Source organism: Phocoena phocoena, chromosome 11, assembly GCF_963924675.1.
Source record: "Phocoena phocoena chromosome 11, mPhoPho1.1, whole genome shotgun sequence".
Classification (NCBI taxonomy): Eukaryota; Metazoa; Chordata; class Mammalia; order Artiodactyla; family Phocoenidae; genus Phocoena; species Phocoena phocoena.
The window spans coordinates 44,725,529-44,746,811 of NC_089229.1; the positions used below are offsets into that span (position 1 = coordinate 44,725,529).

Sequence of the window (21,283 nt, forward strand, 5' to 3'; positions counted from 1 at the left end):
TACGCGTGCCTCTCACTGTTGTGACCTCGGTTCCTGTTGCGGAGCACAGGCTCCAGACGCACAGGCTCAGCAGCCATGGCTCACGGGCCCAGCCGCTCTGCAGCATGTGGGATCTTCCCAGACCGGGGCACGAACCCGTGTCTCCTAGCATCGGCAGGCGGACTCTCAACCACTGCGCCACCAGGTAAGACCAATCATGTAATTTTAAAAACTAGCATCGGCAGGCGGACTCTCAACCACTGCGCCACCAGGTAAGACCAATCATGTAATTTTAAAAAGTTCATGTTGCTACTCTGAGTCTCAGTTTTCTCATCAGGCTATTAGGGCTAATATAATTTATTATGTTTTTGACAGGAATCAAACAAAACAGCATATGTAAAAGTTCTTTGAAAATTAAATGCAGTTTATAAATATATGGTTTAATCTTAGGAACATTGTAAGATTTTACTGTTACAATATTTGTAAGTTGCACTATCAAAAAAATCTCAGTCCTATGATATAATTATCCTAGAAATAATGTAAACCAAAGTGAGTTTAACTCCCAGGTAAAATCCATGTTATTGAAACTGAAGAATAAACCTAGCATTGTAGATATTAACCTTAGAGGTTGTGCTTGCATATGTAAAAACACTTTTAAAGATTATAGGAAAATTTTAAGGGAAAATGTGTAAAAATGGGGAAAACTTTTTATTTACAGGTTACCTAGAGATATTTAGTGCTTCAGAATATTTACTAAATATTCAGTACATATTTAGTCCTTCCTAATTGAAACCAAGTTTTGCTGTTGTACATATAATGGCACAGTAATTTTTTAAGCCTAGATTTTGGACACTTTCAACTATTTGTTATTTCATGCATGTATATGATTTGTAAAACAGACAAAGAAGAGAAAAAAGATAAAAACTCTATGTAGAAAATAGAATTTTATAACTTAACTACATTTTACAGAATATTCCAAGAGATGTCATTGGTCATTTTATTATTTTGAAAATATTACTTATTTAAACAACTAAAAAATGTTAATGCCTGATATAATCTTCAACATTGGAAAGGATAAATTATTGAAAAATATGTAGAACAAAAATTCCATCTCAATGCTATTGATACCACTATACTGTGAACAAGTATTATATGAGGTATTGAACATTGCACATAATTATACACTTAGGGTTTGACATCATAGCTAAACCAGCTGTTCAAGGCCACTAAAATACTGAAAGAAGATTAAGATTACTAACAGTGCAGAGGAAAAAAGAACTATAAAATCCCTTCTAACTCAAAGCTGGAAATGGTGATTTCATTCAAAAGAATGTCACAACTATTAAGAGTTTTCAGTAATTCATGACATAAAACAAGACATCCACCTCTAATTTTTTATCTTTTCTATTACATGAATCCAATGGTGATACAGTACGTGTTTTGAACCTGCATGACAGTGTGATCTTTATTATTGTTATGTTTCAGAACTTACCCCTTAAGGGTTTCACACATGTTTGAAATTATATTAAATTTCATCACTTCAGATAGGTGGCATGACCTTTAGATTTTATACTAAGCATTACTCTGTTAACAACACATAGAGTATCTAAAATTAATATATTAATTGAAGGGCTGAAAAATTTAGGTGTGAGTAATAGATATTAATTGCTAAAAAGATAAAATTCAACCTTAGGTGATACTTGTTCTATGGATTATTAAATTGTTCCTCTTTACTACAAACCTATAATAAATCTATGGCTCCAGTTTCTAAAATACCTACTTTTTTTTCCCCAATGTTCAGTGACTATTAGAGTTAGAACGTCTCCTTCAATGATTTGCAAGAAGATGTAGAGGGGCGGAAAACCTCAGGAAAACATAAAGTGGTCCACAAACATTTGGCTTATGTACAGTTAGTTATATCTGCATTTCATAATGGTAAACTTAAAATATGTTTGTTTTTGAGCATCTAAGTAACGTTTGGAGAGCTGGCCTACTGCGTGAGAATACCATTTAAAAACACTTGTGTTCCATAATACAGCCAGGGAAAGACTATTCAAAATTCCCAGGTAGAACAGAGCTGTCAATACTAAAGGAAAAGCTTTGCTCAAGAAAAGAAACTTTTCATCTTGACAAATGGCACACCTGGCATCAAAGGTCATAAGAATCCATTTGAGGTATGGTCGCTTAATGGAAGATTAGATTCACACAGACACAAAGATCAACACACAGAAAGAGTTTTTAACTCTCTGCACCACCCAACATGAGATGGAGAAACAAAGAAGATGGAAAAGAAACACTTTCTCAGCACTGATAATCATTAAGTATACATAACTGTTTTATCCAATAGGAAGCTGGACCAAAATGATGACAGAATCTATATTTACGATGTGAGGTTGCCACTTAGGAAAATTAGCAGAGCGTTTGTACATAAATTTTGTTTAAATTCATTTTTATGTATAGAATAGACCATTCAGGAAGTAGATGAAAAAATCTATAACAGTTGAGAAATTTAGTCAGGAAATTGTCAGGAAGGATAGCGTTGAGATAAATTCTTTGAAGCCTTTCCAAAGTTTGCGTAAGTTTATAAAAAGATAAATTTTCTTTCAGCTGAAGAAAGTCTGCACAAATGCAGTGTACAACATACTATATACATATGGGGCCTCCCTATGTACATATACATATGCATACACTATCTATATGCGTTTTTTAATGTATACACAGCTTTAACTCAAAGAAAATGAGTTAACAGTACAATAATCATTGAAAGACAATCCAAGTGCTGAAATAAGTGACACCAATCACTTAAAGGGCTATTTCACTTCTCACATTGCCCAGGACTAAGAATATAATTCCCTGTTTTAGTTTTTCTTTCATTGCATCACTGTCACAGATAATCTTTGTGCTTTTGCGTAATGTTAATCCCGCTGTAACATATATTCACATACAACATTGGACATTTTAAATAAGCATGCTAGAACACAGGCAGGGCCATACAACCATGCACAAAATATTCTGAATATGTTTTTTCCATACTGACTGCAACGTCAACATGCACCACTATCATATTTGGTCCTGTACAGTGAGGAATGTATAGCTGAAGCAGTCATGGCTAGTTGCACTTGCAAGAGTTTCTTTAGAGAAGAACACCCAGTAGAGAAACAAAACAGAATGAGTGAAACAAAAAAAATCACCCAAAACCAAAAATTAAAAAAAAAAATTTCCTCCCACATGTTAACACTGAAAATCTGGCCATTTTCCTCATTCCACACAAAGCAGGTCTTCTCACAGAATTCTGAGTCAAATTGTTTTTAATAGACACACATTAGTGTCTCAGAGCTTTTCCTAACCATTGGAAAAGCTCATCTTGATAAAGCATTTTCCAGCGTACATTGGCTTCGACAGTTTCCACGGCTCTTGAGAAAGAGGCAGCAGCTACTCCATCATAGCTCTTCATGAAGTTCCTTAGCTAGAAATAGAAATATTAAAATGGTAAATAGACAGCATAAGGAATATGGTCAATAATACTCTAATAAGTTCGTATGGGGGCAGACGGTTACTAGATTTATCATAGTGATCATTTCATAATGTATGCAAATGTCAAATCATTATATAGTATACCTGAAACTAACATAATATTGTATTTCTACTACATTTCAATAAAAAATATAATTTAAAAATGGTAAATACACATGTCTTCAAAAGAACTCATGTCCAATACATATAAACAAGAATCTATTTGGAGAAAAGTGTCACAGTCACTACAGAAGGTATATTTAATATGTGGAGTGAGCTTAGTAATGAAATGGAATAAAACAGATTGTGTCCTCTAGGTGTAATGTAATTTCTTTTGGAACTGAAAGGATGAAAAGAATGGACATTACAGTTTAAGTAGCTTCAAATTCAGCTTCTTGTTTCATAAATAAATATTAAAATAGACATATTTAATTTGTCTTTTCATAATAGGTTCTAATTACAAAGCTATCTAATGTAATAAATAGCCTTAAAATGAATATAAGGATTAAAGTTAACTTCTTGTGCTTAGAGAGAAAATTATTCATATTCTCTAAATAAATAGTATGAGTGCCTGACACTATCTTTGATAGCAAAGAAATATCAAAATTATTGGGCCGTGGAAAAAAAAGTAATGATGCTATGAAAACTGGATGATAAATGACACTGCAATCTCCTGAGCAACTAGATTTAGAAAGAATGAAGGAGGAATGTCGATTCATTTAGCTAGAGAATTTGAGCTTTAATTAAAAAGTTAAAAATTTTAAATGTTTTGTCATAATTTTATGGATAGAAGATTTTCTCTAGAGAGTCCACATACACTGGGAATGCTCAAGGATTTTATTTCAAGATTAAATACTAGCAGATTTTCTCTTTGTTTGATATGTTTTAAGAAACTGTCAACCAACCAACAATTGCAATGCTAATAGACAAATGTGAAAAATCAACTTGCAACACAGAAGTGTTATACTGTGTAATTAGTGTGGGGTGTGAGTCATCACATGGTGGGCACCACATGGAGAATATGCCAGGAGAGAAATGTCATCAAGCTTGACTCAGGGATAGGGAGATACGGGGGCAGGGGAGTCATTAAAATGGAGTTAATTATACCTTTCTGAATTCATCTAGAAATTGGTTCATGGGTAGCTTGGTTTGTTTATGACAGTATTACTTTGATTACATGATACTGATGGTTTTTTTCAAAGTTTATCCTCTACTTTCCTACAAAACCTGGTGCCCTGCAGCATTAGCAGTGGATAACCATATCTCAGAGCTATGTTCTTTATGAGACTTCAAATTCACTATGCTTTAATAACATAAAAGCATAAATATTCAATGTATAAAATATTCAAAATATTCAATGTATTATGTAACAAAGATTCAATGTATTTGTAACAAAAATTCAATGTATTATGTAACAAAGATTTATCAGTGCTATCCTTAAAACTGATCTGACACCTGACCAGATTTACAAAGAGGATTAAGGGAAAGACTAGAATTTATTGAAACCTTCAATATTCTAGGCACTGTGCCACACACATACCTGTGACATGTACACATAGATAAAAAGGAAGTCTAATGAAAGCATTTGAATCAGATTTTTAAACTTAACTGACTCATCCAGTGATTCACTTGTATTTATATATTTATGTTCAGATTCATTCAATCTATATTCCTAAAGCAACAAATAGTACATTTTGATCTATATTTTGAATTTTGCATTTTAATTTATTACAAAAATATGTACATTACAGTGTACATTGTACATTACATCTGTGTATTACAGTGGCGTTATTTACATAATATAGGTCAATCAGGCAAACAAATTACATCTACTTCTTTTAAACTATGTTCCACATTGTTACATATTTTCCTAGGCAGTCACTGAATGAATATGCCGGGTAGTGATAAATGACCCTTTGGCAACTTTGACTGTGGAGTGTGCTCTTGGCCTTTTGACCTTTTGACGAGGTTGAAAGCCAGCCTGAACACATGAAGTAAAACTCTTAAGTCTTCCTCAAAGGCAAACTATGGGATTGACTATGAATGTGTTATTAAGATAGTAGGTCAGATTATCCTGCAAGAGAACTCTCAGTAGAGAGAACTCTCAGTAACTGGGGGTTCTCTAGGGATTCTTTCCTTAAATCACTATTTAAGTGCACTAAATACTTCCGTTGTGAGCTCACAGAGCTTGGGGTGACTCACATATATCTTATGAGTAGCTTATTCATCAGAACACATGTGGCCCACTTTCCATAGTTGTCATAAATTGATCTTATGTCTCACACTCCTCCACAACTCTTCTGGCGAACTTGTGGTCAGAGCAGCCATCTGACTGGTCCTGGGGCATGGTCGCAGCACCTTCCAGACCCCTGCCTCACTTTAGAGGGCATGGGGTAGATGGAAGGCATTTGGCATTCCAGTCTGCTTGTTTTGGCAGCTCTTTGGTAGATGTTCTGCTGCTAGTAGTTTTTATTATTGTGCTTCCTAAACATTTATGCCATCTTATGCTTTTATTTGAAAATGTTGCAAGTTTAGACAGACATTTTTATAAAATAACATTTAGTAAGATGTCAGAGTTGCTTGTGTTCCATGTTCTCCTTAGCATAAAATTTCTAGACATGTTTGTTAATTTCTCTATTAAAAAATATTTTAGTATTTAGTACTCTTGATTTAGGATACTCTAGACCTTAAACATCACAAAATAACTTGTAAAGTGCAGCACACAATATACTCTTAGTAACTATATAAATGAATTGAATTAGCTATTGCCCGATCGAGGTTTACATTTTCAACATTAAAACTGTAAATGGGGTGTCTGTAACGCACAGGATCTATGTTCTTTTACAACAGTGTTGTATATAAGGTTCAAGAGGCCAAAATAATGAGTGCTGAAGAGGATTGCTGAGCAGGCATTAGTATGGAAAAATGGCAAGGGCCTCTGAGGTTCCATGAGGTTGTACTTCTATTCGTTTAAAATTAAGGAGGTGATGTGCTGTTTCATGGAGAAATATTGTTCAAATTGCTAGAGCTATGTAATTAGAAGGAAATTGCCAGTTTCAGGTACTAGAATGTAGTTTTGGGGAAGGGACCATAGAACAATGTAAGTGTCTCTGCTGAATGCCCCTAAAGTTGATGGGGATCATTACAATCTCAAATTAGTTTTCAGAATTCATAAAGATGCCGATTCACTTTTGATCTATAAACTTTTGAAAATAAGAATATGCTATATCCAAAGGGAGCATATTGGTTTTTCTGCTTACGAGGCTCACTGGTTATGGGAAAATGAGACTGAAACTTCCTCAGTTCCTTTATATTTATGGAAGGGGGTTATCGGCAATACAAATTAACCCCCCTCCCACCCAACAATAGTGGGCCACAATCCTACAGTTGATGATTAGGTAATAAAAGTATGGAAAAGCCTCAGGCTACAAAGAGCCTGTATTGTGAAGTTAGCTGCTTTGCAGATAATGGAATAAAAGTTGAGTTTCAGTTTTCAAATGGCACCTTTCATTATAGGGGTATCTTGGAACATTTCAAATGGCAATTAAGTGTAAAAACTTAAATATGTAAGTGAAATATGTAAAGCAAAATGGCCATCATATGATAAAATCAATTTAAATGTCCATTTAACAGATGTTTTTCCATGAGCTGGGTATTATACTAAAGCAAGGAAGACAGACATGAAAGATAGAGAACAGAAGAGGGAGAGAGAACAGGAGAGAGGCAAGGGGAGAGGAAGACGGCAGAAGGAAGGGAGCTAAAAGGAGGGAAGGGGAGAGGGGAGGAGAGGAGAGATCTTTCACTTCTGTGTTCACTTCAATGACTGCACAGGTTGTCACTAAACGAGTCTTTTCATTCTGATTAGTGAATGTAAAATCAAAGAATTAAAACTACTTCATTTAAATACATAAACTCATTAGCTTAATTGTTCTTTCTTTCTCTTTCCTATGGATATGAAAGAATTCCTTCCCTTTTAGCTTCCTTTATTAAAAATAAAAAATATAGTAAAGGGCTTCCCTGGTGGCGCAGTGGTTGAGAGTCCGCCTGCCGATGCAGGGGACACGGGTTCGTGCCCCGGTCCGGGAAGATCCCACGTGCCGCAGAGCGGCTGGGCCCGTGAGCCATGGATGCTGAGCCTGTGCTCCGCAATGGGAGAGGCCACAACAGTGAGAGGCCCACATACCGCAAAAAAAATATATATATAGTAAAACATGTGCTAGGGCTTTCAAATTCTTCAGCATTGGGGACACACATAGGGATAAAAATTGAATTTCAAATCATTACAATCAGAGACTTAGCTTAGCTTAGCTCATGGTGTGAAAGAATCCAAGTGAGTGCGTGGGGGATGACCATACAAAATTGGACAATCCTGCTCAATGGGATGAGCTCTGGGTCACAGCATTGGGCATTCTGTCAGTGAAAACTGAGGAAACTGATTCTTAATGCCAAATCTCAGCTATATTTTATAATGGAGTTGAGCAGCAGACTAAAAAGCAATATGTTTGAAGCCCAACTCATTTTAATCAGTCAAATATTTTGCTCCTTCCTCCTACCTACTTATCCCACCCCCCATTTCATGCCCCTAACTATTAGAGATGTGAATTAATGGTCACAAAACTAGCTGGTTTAAATTTCCAGAGACATAAAACAGAGAAAAAAGAAAATGTTAGATACTCTGCAAACTGGACACTAGTCCTTAAAAAATAAGTTCAGTTTCATCAATGAAATTCACTTGATTGTATCCAGCAGAATTTTAAATGAACTATTAATATCAATATATGTTGCCAGATACACTTCCATCCAAATGTATGAATTTATTCCATTTAACAAACCAAATAGCATGAAGCATTATTACCACATCCAATTATCATTCTTTGTGTAGAACGGACCACAAAGTAATGAATCTCAACTTCTGTACCTCAATAGCAACCTTGGTCCTCTGTATCCAAATACTGAGTCATTGTGACAGGATAGTTTTTTTGTTCCAAGGATCCCAAACTGGGTTCACAGAATCAATAGAGGGGTAGCTGATTGGATCAAAGATTTCTTGAGTGTATTTGGAGTCTCCCAACTTGAGAATCATTGCATTCAAGCACCTCTCACGGGAATTTAATATTAAATACTAATATGTTAGAAATACCTTTGCAAATAATGAATGGCGTAAAGTCTTTAGCATGGGTGTGTGTGTGTGTGTGTGTGTGTGTGTGCGCGCACACACACACACGCATGCGCTTCAAAGGAATAGGTGTGACTTTATTGGAAAGAAATGTTTGAAGTAAATGTATAATTTCATATGTTTATAAAAGAAAGGCATTAGAACTCATCTTAAAATATTTACCTCTTTCAGTTCACCTTCAGTATTAAGAAATTCTGTAACTCCGCTGATAAGTTTGGAATTCAAAAACAATGCTTCTCCATACCTTGAAAGATTAAAAAAAGTCTTAATGTTAAAGCAGGCAGTAAATTGGGAAATACTACTATGCATATTTTTTTAAGAATCCTTCTCAAGGGCTCCAAGTGACCTGTGTTGTCTTAGTGCCATTCAAGGCCATTTCCCTAGGGAGTCAGGGAGGTGCAAAGAGCTGTGGCTATGGGATGCCATCAAATGCATCCTGATTTGGCGCAGTGTTTCAAAGAGGTCTAAAGAGAGCCCTCCAAAATTATATTTAGGAATTACTATTATATTTCCAATAAAAAGCCAGAGAAAGAAACATTTTAAAACTTTCAATTTTACTTTTTTTATTTTAGGCCGCACCCCGTGGCTTGCGGGATCTTAGTTCCCTGACCAGGGATCGAACACTGCAGTGGAAGCACAGAGTCCCAGCCACTGGACTGGCAGGGAATTCCCTAAAAGTTTTAATTTTAAAGCAACCTCTATCACTGTAAGGAAGAAGGATCTTACAAAAAGAAATAGAACTGCAGGAAAAACTTGGGTATTAGCAGTAAGTCACACAGATCGTTTGGTCAGTCAGAATTGACATCAGCATTATCCTTTTTCATTCCTAGAAACTGAGCCAAATTTCTCAAAACATCAGCATTTTCTCATGTGAGTTTTTTTTTTTTTTTTTTTTTTTTGCGGTATGCGGGCCTCTCACTGTTGTGGCCTCTCTCGTTGCAGAGCAGAGGCTCCGGACGCGCAGGCCCAGCGGCCATGGCTCACGGGCCCAGCCGCTCCCCGGCATGTGGGATCCTCCCTGACCGGGGCGCGAACCCGTGCCTGAACCCGTGCCTCCTGCATCAGCAGGCGAACCCCCAACCACTGCGCCACCAGGGAAGCCCCTCATGTGAGTTTTAAAATAAAACATCAAATTGTTCACTTGAATGTCATCATCTTTGTACCACAAGCATTATAATTACTTGACTCATGACCCAAGGCAAAGAACACTATATATCAGTGAGCTGGAAAGATTTCTCATTTCATTTATTGTCTACTGTGTTAAAGGTACCTATCACAGGTTATCATACTCTTTGAAATAAAAAAAGCACACTAGACTAAATGGAGGCAGGATCAAGATGGCTGCGTAGAAAGACCCTGAACTCACCTCCTCCTATGACATGCCCATAATACAACTATATAAAGAACTTGAGAACAAATTATGTATCCATTCATGATAAAATCCCTCAACAAATTGGTATAAAGGGAACATACATAAACATAATAAAGGTCATATATGACAAGCCCACAGTTAACAGCATACTCAATGGTGAAAAATGAAAGCATTTCCTCTGAGATCAGGAACAAGTCAAGGATGCCCATTCTCGCTACTTTTATTCAACATAGTATTGGAAGTTTTTGCCACAGCAAACAGACAAGACAAAGAAATAAAAAGAATTCAAAGTGGAAAGGAAGCAGTAAAACTTTCACTGTTTGCCGATGACATTATACTATATGGAAAACCCTAAAGACTCCACAAAAAACAAACAAACAAAACCTATTAGGCTAAATGAATTCAATAAAGTTTCAAAAACAAAATTAATATACAGAAATCAGCTGCATTTCTATACACTAATACTGAATTATCAGAAAGAAAAGTCAAGAAAACAACTCCATTTACAACTGCATCAAAAAGAATAAAATATCTGGGAATAAATTTAACCAAGGAACATGAAAGACCAGGTACTCTGAAAACTATGAAACACTGATGAAAGAAGTTAAATGCAACATAATTAAATGGAAAGATATACAGTGCTATGTATCAGAAGAATTAATACTGTTAAAATGTGCATACTATCTAAAGCATTCTACAGATCCAGTGCAATCCCCATCAAAATACCAAAGGCATTTTTCACAGAATTAGAACAAATAATCCTAAAATCTGTGTGGAACCACAAAAGACCTTGAATTGTCAAAGCAATCTTGAGAAAGAAGAACAACACTAGAGGTATCACACACCCTAACCTCAAACTATACCACAAAGGTATAGTAATAAAAACATATGGTACTGGCACAAAAGCAGACACGTGGATCAGTGGAAAAGAAATAAATCCATGCACATCTGGTCAATTAATTTGTGACAAAGGCAGCAAGAATATACAATGGGGGAAAACCAGTCTCTTGAATAAATAGTGTTGGAAAACTAGACAACTATATATAAAAGAATGAAAGTGGACTATGTTCTTATACCATATACAAAAATAAATTCAAAATGGATTAAAGACTTAAATCTAAGAGCTGAAACCATAAAACTCTTAGAAGAAAACATACACTCTTTGACATAAGTCTTGGCAATATTTTTTGGATCCGTCTCCTCATGCAAGGTCAACAAAAGCAAAAATAAACAAACAGGGCCACATCAAACTAAAAAGCTTTGGCACAGAAAAGGAAATCATCAACAAATGAATAGGCAATCTACTGAATGGGAGAAGATATTTGCAAATGATATGCTTGATTATGGGATAATATCCAAAATACATAAAGAACTCATAAAACTCAATATAAAAAAAACCCATTTAAAAAATGGGCAGAGGACTTGAATAGACATTCTTCCACAGAAGACATACAGATGGCCAACAGGTACAAGAAAACATGCTCAACATTGCTAATCATCAGGGAAATGCAAATCAACACCACAATGAGATATCACTTCACACCTCTCAGAATGACTATCAACAAAAAATAAAGAAATACCAAGTGTTGGTGAGTACATGGAGAAAAGGGAACCCTCATGCACTGTTGGTGGCAGTTTAAATTGGTACAGCCTCTATGGAAAACAGTATGGAAGTTCCTCAAAAAAATGAGAAAACAGAACTATCATACGATCCAGCAATTCCACTCATGCGTATTTTTCCAAAGAAAACAAGAACACTAATTGGAAAAGATATAAGCACCCTTGTGTTCACTGTGGCATTATTTACAATAGCCAAGAAATGGAAGCAGCCTAAGTGTCTATTAAAGGATAAAGAAGATGTGGCATTTATATATACAATGGGATATGACTCCGACAAAAAAAAACAAAACAAAAAAAAAAAAAAACAAGGAATCTTAACAAGGATGGACCTAGAGGGTATTATGCTACATGAGATAAGTCAGATAGAGCAAAACAAATATTGTATGTTTTCAGTTATATGTGGAATCTAAGAAAAAAAACAAATGAAAAAATATAACAAAGCAGAAACAGAGCCACAGATACAGAGAACTAGTGGTTGTCAGAGGGGAGGAGGGTGGAGTGAAGTGAAGGGGATTAAGAGGTACAAATACGAGTTACAGGGCTTCCCTGGTGGCACAGTGGTTGAGAGTCCGCCTGCCGATGCAGGGGATGCGGGTTCGTGCCCCGGTCCGGGAAGATCCCATATGCCGCGGAGCGGCTGGGCCCGTGAGCCATGGCCGCTGAGCCTGCGCGTCCGGAGCCTGTGCTCCGCAGCAGGAGAGGCAACAACAGTGAGAGTTCCGCGTACCACAAGAAAAAAAAAAAAAAGAGGTACAAATACTAGTTATAAAATAAATAAGTCACATGGATATAATGTACAGCACAGGGAATGTCAATAATAATTTAATAACATTGTATGGTGTGTAATTTATAAAACTATGGAATCACTATGTTTTACACCTGAACTGTATTGTAAATAAACTACATTTCAATAAAAAAAAACAAAAAAACTAAAAGTACTCTAAAGATAAGATTATGAGTTTTTGAAAGCAGAGGTCCAGTCATCACTACAAGAGGTTTTCTAATGCTGTTCTTACCTGTGGGAACTTAAGTAATTTAGCTTCTGGAACCTCAGTTTTCTCATCTGTAAAATGAGGGGAGCTAAACTGTATGACCATCATAATTTGCTGTAATTCTAACACTGAACTCTTCCATGGGAAAAGTTATATCAATAAAATAAAATAAATCAACATTAAATAATAATATAAGTAATCATTAGTGATCAATATGTGGTTCCAGAAATGGCCTCCTCTACAGGAATAAGAATAATTCTTCAAAGAGTGTTTTGCTTATACTTTGCTTGCAGTTATGTGAAGAAGAAAAAAGGCACAATCCTTTCCTTGAAGGTAATTACTATGTCGTATTGTAAACAGATCATTCCCCGTTATTGTGGCTAACTGTGGTGAAAATAATATTATACAGTGTTCAGAGTTAGCTGCGGGGTCTTCAGAAAGGCTTCCAGGAGATGATGCCAGATAGATTAAGTATGGAGTGGTTACAAATATCAAGGAAGAAAGTAATTTTAGGCAGAGAGCCAACATAAACAAAGGCAAGGAGGTGTGAAACAACATGGTGTATGCCGATGACTACATGCATTTGGTATTGAGTGTATAAATTGTGAGGCTGAGGATAATAGAAAAGAGGTAGAGGGCTTCCCTGGTGGCGCAGTGGTTGAGAGTCCGCCTGCCGATGCAGGGGACACGGGTTCGTGCCCCGGTCCGGGAAGATCCCACATGCCGCGGAGCGGCTGGGCCCGTGAGCCATGGCCACGGAGCCTGTGCTCCACAACGGGAGAGGCCGCAACAGTGAGAGGCCCGCGTACCGCAAAAAAAAAAAAAAAAAAAAAGAGGTAGAAGGGTTAGGAACAGAGGAACTTAGATTTTCAGTGTGGCACAGAGTATTGAAGGTTTTACAGCAGGAAAATAATCATTTTTGCTTTTCAGAGAGATTCTTGGGACAAAGGGAAGAGGTATGTGTGGGAGTGTGTGTGTGAGATTGTGGATGTGTGTGTGATTGTGTGTGTGTGTGTGAGTGTGTGTGTGTGTGTGGTGCTGGTGGTGGTAGATGTAAATATAAAGGCAGGAGACAGAAGGCTATTGTTAAGAGTAGTGGCAAGAGATAAGAACCTTCACTAGGGCAGTGGTAACAGGAAAGAGAGGAAGAATTCAAGAAACATGAAACATTTAGGAATTGTTAAATTATAAGACCTCAAGCCTAATTGTTACATATGTCAAGGGAAAGGGAGAACCATATGTAGATTTCCAGGTGCCTGGCTTGAGCAATTGGTGGATGACCACATATTTACTGAGAAAAGGAAGATAAAAGGAAAATGATGATTTACCCCAGTAGGGGATCTCAACAAGAAACTGTCTATCATAGGGTGAAGCTTAGGTGAAATGCCTGAGTTAGAGATGTAGATTTGGGAATGATTCAAGCCACGAGATTTGATGGCAACTAAAACTAGGGAGAATCTGCAGGGCAGGAAGTAAGGAGAACCTTGGACAGTTTCCCCATGAACTTTCAGGTTTCAGGTTCTACTCCTCGACAGAGGAGTAGAAGATGAAGGAGACAATCCTATTTGTTAGGATAAACGCTGCCCTGTCTGTAGAAATGCTGAAGCGTCAATCTTTCTACCTTTTTTTTTTTTTTTTAAGTAACAGACTTTAGTTTTAGAGCAGTTTTAGGTTTACAGAAAAATTGAGCGTAAAGTTGAGTTTCTAAATGCCTTTTCCTCCCTCTTCAGAGTTTTCCCTGTTATTAATGTTCAGTTAATAAAACAAAGAGGTCATTAGACTGAGGTGGTTTTAATGCTGTCTCAATCTTTCTACGTTTTGATTAGAGATCATGGACTGTCAGTGAATCAAAACAGGCATATCAGGAACCAAACATTTTTTGGTAGGGACTATAAACTATATATGCATTACACTGAACTCTGATCTACAAAACCACTCCCTAAAGAAACTGTTTATTTGGTAGATATCTGATACTTTTTAAAGTGAAATACTTGTTTATATATATATTAATTCCACCTTGTGTCTGACTATTCATTATACTATGTGCATGACAGCAAAGCAAGCTCTAATCTTTCAAACATTCCAATTTCTGAGCTGAAAATACTAGGGAAAAAAATGTGCTTTCTAGGAATATCAGTGCTTTCTAACAATGAAATATTTATAGACAGAAATATGTTTTAATATGACATATCCATTCAAATTGAACTCATTATACAAGGTCAACCAATAAAAATGTGCTTTTAAAAAATAAAGTTTATACCCCAGTTTTTAAGAGATAGAACAGTAGGTATGTTGTCTGGGGACATTTAAGTTGGAGAACATGCAGCATTTACATGCTCTATGATAAATTTAATTTTAAAATACCATAGAGATTATCAGAGTAATAAATTAACATTTATTATAATATATTTAAATACATAACGAAATATTTTCCAAAATTGAGGCTGAATTCTCAACATGAAGCAAAATGGCTCAGGAATAAATTCTACTGCAACTAGAATTATAAAGCCATTCAAATATTCCTTCTCGATATCATGGTTTTATTTCAGGTGTTTTATGATATTTATATTTTTAAAAGAATTTTAAACAATTCTACAGAAGTAATTAAAGTTTTCTTGTTATAATACCATTACATATGATTCATAAATCATTTTTTTCTACAACACACTCAGGATATAGGGTTTTAATGATGATTCCTTCAACCTAAGACAGTTTGATAGATCTTCCAGGAAAGCTGCAATGCTAAACCTTTTCACTCTGCACATTTCCATATATAATTGTGGTTATCAATCTTTAATAAATGAATAATGTTATAGAACTGTTAAATTAATTCTGAGTTTCACAAGAGTGGCAACACCCATCTTGGCTGACTACTTCAAAATCTAATTCTATTATCTGGACCTTGGTTCTACCACAAAAAGTAGGGCTTTTATCTCTCATATGTCACCTTTGGTTTACTCACTCCAGTATGAATGATTGAAATCTTATTTTTACCTGGTATTTAATATCTTCCATTTATCTCTAAAAAATTTCCAGGCAAGGTCTCGGCCATGTGGATTTCGAGCTACATGGATTATCACATCAATTGCATCTTGATCCAGCACCACTTCAGAATTCAGTGATAGATTTAGAAGCCTTTAAGAATAGAATTGTGGGGAAATTTTTAGTCCAATAACAAAGATTTCTTATAAAATTACCAAAATTACATGATTTAATTTATCACAGTCTTCAACGAATAGTCCAGTGTAAACTTTACTAAAAAAATTTTATCAATAGAACAATTTTGTTTTTATAAAAGGAGGAAGATCAAATTCAAAATATTGTAATTAATATATTAATCAAAGTCAGAACAATCTTGTGCGTGGAGAAATCATAGTTTTGGTTTGATGATGCAAACTCACTTTAAAAATTCTTTTTAATAAATGCTTTTTATAATGAAATATTGTCTTACATATATATGAAAAAACATATAATTAGTTAGAAACTAAGGTATACCTTTCAAATCAACAAGCTTTAGTCATATTAATATGGCAGTTTTCCTTAGCTCTAGAAAGATAAATTTTAGAGTAACTAGCATGTATTTAAGGAAATAAAAACAAGTTCAGTACAGTCTGATTAACAGAGAATACTCTCATTACATGAATTTTAAAAATTAATTGACCCACCTATTTAATAAATTCCTGTCATCACTGCAAGTTAAAGCTTCCAGTAATATTTTCTTTTCAGAAACGGCCGTGGTGGAGTGGAATTTCATCCATATGAATTCCCAGACATCCTCATCTAGTAGTGAAACTCCTGTACAGTAGACGATGTCTCTAACGTTTAGTGGTATTCTAAAGAAGCAACCCATGGTGGTTTTCCGTTAATTAAAAGCTTCATAGTATTGAAAATAAAGACAGATGCTGCTCTACTAGTCAGTTTTTAAAAAGATGGTTTTGTTAATTAGATTTACCTGAAAGAGAATAATGCTATATAGTAACAATATTCAAAAATATTCCCAACTAAATGAATAAAATAATGTATTTTATTTAAAGATAGTTTTGAATGAAATTTTTTCCACTCTTGAAACTATGTAAACAAGAATCATAAACAACAAGAACAACAAGAACGTAAAGCCTTAAAAAAATAGAAACAGGTGCCTTATATTTCCACCAACATTCATATATTTATCAATCAAAAATTTTGCTCTCAGAATTGTTAGACCCAAGAACCACGAGAAAGCACTGGATGAAGAGACTGACTAATCTGGATAAAACAGAAACATCTCCTAAATTCTTAGACAATTTTTTCTAAAATTATTTTTCTCAAATAGCTCTCCAAATTTTGGAACCTAGAAGATTACTAATATAGATAATAAACAGATAAAACGTAAGTAGTAAATTTTGAGAAAGTAAATGTTACAGTGGGAAACTGTTACTCGATTTAATTAATCTTGGCTATTTATAAGCTGCAGTTCTCATGTGTACTCTGCCGTGGCAATTTTTTACTAAATATTGTTCTTTCACGTTTTGATATATACCCCACATTTAAAAAAACTGTTCTCTTAAAGAACACTCCAATATCTTAAAATATTAAAAATGCATTTCTGCTTTGTATAATATCTAGTAATCTATTATTAAAATTTCTCATTTATAATTTGAATGTGGTTAATAATAAGAAATGTTTTCTCTGGATAACAAGATGAAACAATCCCTTTTAAATATTTAAGACTTTGATGGTTAAAACATTGCTTTGGTGAATGGAGTATTTGGAAAACAGGAGGAAGCGTCTGAATGACTACCAGTAAGATGCTCTTCATCTTATTCTGTTAAGCAGCTAAGTAGGTCTACAATCAGGATATTGAAGATTGTGTATCAGGGTACCACATGTGTAGAGCTGTCAGTACTATCATACAAAATTCACAGTTCCCAGAAATGGCTAAACGTATATTATTCTGTCTCTTCCTACCAATAATTAAAATGTTTGGAGAATAGTTACTTTAATCTTGCTGACTGAAGCTGTTTTTCCTTTATGGTATTTGAAGGCAAGCCTTTTGTTTGTTTGATTGATTTGTTTTGTTTTTGAGGAAACAAAAGGAATATAGACATCAGAAGAAACCAGAAAAGAGCTTCACTTCTTTCTCCTGTCTTCCCTCTCAGCCCTGGAATCCCTTGATGAAAGTACCCATAATAGTCTTCCCAGTGGGTGGTGAAACCTTCTTCTCCCTGCTCTGTTTATGACCAGCTTGCCACACAGCACATCTGCAATCACTAGGGAAAACACTGCCACCATATGTTGAAGAGTCTGTCAGTCCTGATAGATACAACATAATATTACAAAAATGTATCCATCTTTACTAACTGCAATAAGTTAAAAGTTTAAAATCTTCCTTTAAATCAAGAGCTAGAAAAGAGGATGATTTTTTTCCCTCCAAATATTACAGGCTACAGGGCACAACACTGTATTATTATTGTCATGATTTTGGCCAAGAGATTACTATAAAAATTTGCAAAAACTAACAAGAAAATGTCTACTTAAATCATCAAATCATAGATCAATGCATATTAGACCTAATAGTAACAGCTTACGTTCTAAAAAAAATTCCTTAAGCAATTAATATACCAAAGAGTTCAGGGATAGAGCCCACTGAATGAGGTTTGTTACTGCGTATGAAACCAGTCTCCAATATCAAGCAGAAAGACATATGGAAATATAGAAAAGGCAAAAAAAGAAAGAAGGAAAAAGAAAAAGGCAGATATTAAACTATGTTCCTTAGAAATAACCTGTGTCATATACTATAGTCATTAGCAATAATCCATATTTTTGCAGTTCAGTAGTTGCTCCTGGCTGATGCTGAACTGTGTAAAATGCATAGACAAATGAGTAAATGGGTTGGTCAGTGCAAAGTCCTGGACACCGGCTAAAGGGGCATCAGAGGTAGAAAATACCACTTTTGCACAATACTACATTCCACCTGTCTTATTTTATTTCGTCTATACGATAATATCATGATATCTGTTTTATAAACTTCATTTTGCCCGAGAGGAAACTGTTCTGAGAGAGGATGTTTTGCACTATAACAACAATATAGTAAGTTGAGAATTAGGATGGGCTATACATGAATGTCTTTCCTATTTCTATCAGCTTAGACATAGCTAATGATGATGAACATAAGATATTAAGATTTCTGTTAGTAGTAATCATCAGTAATTATCACTGAATGCTGATTTTTGTTGTTCCATAAAACGCTATCTTATAGAAAGTAAGAACAACGAAACCCTGGATCTAACTAGTAGGCTGCAGAGTAATACCAGTGCATCCAATCTATAATTCCCTTAGTGCTGAACTGGCCACAGATGTCACTTCTACCTTCTGTTTTTCATTACTTTTTTTTAAGTCCATAGTTTAATCAGTCATCTCTTTTTTTTTTTTTGGCGGTACGCGGGCCTCTCACGGTTGTGGTCTCTCCCGTTGCAGAGCATAGGCTCCGGACACGCAGGCTCAGCAGCCATGGCTCACGGGCCCAGCCGCTCCGCGGCGTGTGGGATCTTCCCGGACCAGGGCACGAACCTGTGTCCCCTGCATCGGCAGGCGGACTCTCAACCACTGCGCCACCAGGGAAGCCCCCAGTCATCTTTGATAAATATTCAACAGCGGCAAGAATGGTTTTCCAACAATAAGCTTCCGTTCTGTTCACCAGAATCAAAATGACACTTGTTAAAACAGCCTCTGGCTGACTTAAAGGACATAGGCTGGGGGTGTATTTAAGGAGCTGCTGTGTAGCAAGCTGATCATATACAGAGCAAGGAGAAGAAATCTTGAAAGGGCACCCAGCAATGAAGTGCTGGATGAAATGGCAGACAGACCATCCTGAAGGAATCTAACAAAAGTTGTCCTGGGCAAAGGAGGCTTTTGAAAGCAAAGCTGCCCAGAATAGGGGCAAATTCTGTTTTTGAACCGGCAGCCTCAAACAAGAGAAAGACCACATAATTTGGATGTGCTCTGGAAGAAACTGCAGGTCAAGTTTCAGGCTCATGAGCAGCTGTTCCCCTGTGCATAGCAGATGTGTCAAATTTCACTACTATGAAAATGAGACTTACATATATTTACATATATAATCTGAAACCTGTTGATGGTCCACTGAAAAATAGCCCTTGATCTCAGCTACGAATCCCCAAACTCTCAAGAAAGTAATGGCTATTAGCAGATGCTGGGAGGTACACTTGCTTAAGATTCATAAGGCTCCTTAGAAGAGCAAGGACGAGCGGATTAGCCGGAAAATACCACTCAGATTTTTCTAGCATCTCCTCCCAACCCACCAACTCCTTATCTTCCTTACTCACCCACCAGATAAAGAATCAATGTATAGGTCACAAGATTATTTGTACTCATCACTGAAAATAAAACAAGATTGGTGAGCACTGAACTTGCCAAGGGTCCTTGGCTCCTAATGATTTCCATTGTTAATGAAACCCCCTTTTGCTGCTAAATTTGTAAAGATGCGCTAACAACACTTTAGCAAAATGATTGCTCTGGGGACAGTTTAAGATCTCTTTGTATAAACCAAAGTCATTAGGAACAAATGAAAAAGCTCAGTTTTTGTAAAGCATGAGCTGAAAAACCCACAGAACTCACAGTTATGAATAGTGCAAATGAGTCCTATGAGATTCTTGATATTAGGATTACAGGGAGAGAGAATATGGAAATTGTTTATGAAAATGTGAATCCCCCCATGGTCATTTCTTTTTAACTGCTGCCTCAGAAGTAAATCTTTTAGTGGAATTTTATCATGTGGGAAGCTGGTCTCTGCTAGCTGCCTTCCTACAAGATGAATGGGGTAATGCTGAGCCCAAAGGAAGTGCCTTTATCTTTCTAAGGTACTGACTTTGCAGAAATGATTACCTAATTAATGTAACTTCTACTATGTTTTTTATTCTACTCTCATTTTAAATAGCATGATGACAGAGTTCATTTGTATGATAAAAGTTTAAAATTCAGCATAAAAATTCAGTATATCATTTTGGAATAATTTATTTTTTGCATTTTGGTGATATGTTTAACCTTTTTTACCTTGCCAAAAGCAAATGCCTAAAAACTAAAAGCTTTGGGGTAGAAGTTAAAAAATTAAGCAGTGGAAAAATTAAAGGCGTGTGTCTTTTAGGAAAAATTTTTTACTGAGTTAAATAATAATCGTGATGTAGTGGGACTAATATTTTAATACATAGTAAATTGGTAATTATTAAATGGAAAATTGTGAAGTAGATTGGTAAATTAAGATAAATAACAGGAAAATTTCCAAAGATTTTGCTATGAAATTTTTCACTGCTGCATTGTATTTTAAGGTTAAAAATCAGGACTCATTTAAAATAACAATAAAGGACTAGTTTAAGATATAAATAGCAACTAAGAATGATATCATAGATTAATATTTAATGATATGGTAATTTATCATTTTAATAAATTATTTAATAATTATTATTTAATAATAATAAATAATTAAATAATAATATAATAAATTATATATAATTATATGTAATAAATAATAATAATTTAATAACTTTAATAATTCATTAAAATTATTTTAATAAATTTATCATATTAAATTTCATCATTTAATATGATGAAATATATTTTTAAGGACAGAGTGTAATA

At 35.3% G+C, this 21,283-nt stretch overlaps 1 protein-coding gene across 1 annotated transcript in view; it reads right to left on the reverse strand.

The window, feature by feature from the left end:
• Positions 1–3,301: 3,301 nt before the first annotated feature.
• The window catches only part of TRHDE (thyrotropin releasing hormone degrading enzyme), a 390,487-nt gene continuing 372,505 nt past the window's right edge, over positions 3,302–21,283 (reverse strand). The window contains exons 16-19 of the mRNA XM_065887537.1: positions 16,318–16,485; positions 15,647–15,787; positions 8,831–8,912; positions 3,302–3,445 (exon numbers count right to left, since the gene is read on the reverse strand). Coding sequence (XP_065743609.1) covers positions 3,302–3,445; positions 8,831–8,912; positions 15,647–15,787; positions 16,318–16,485 — 535 coding nt within the window. The remainder of the gene's footprint in view (positions 3,446–8,830; positions 8,913–15,646; positions 15,788–16,317; positions 16,486–21,283) is intronic.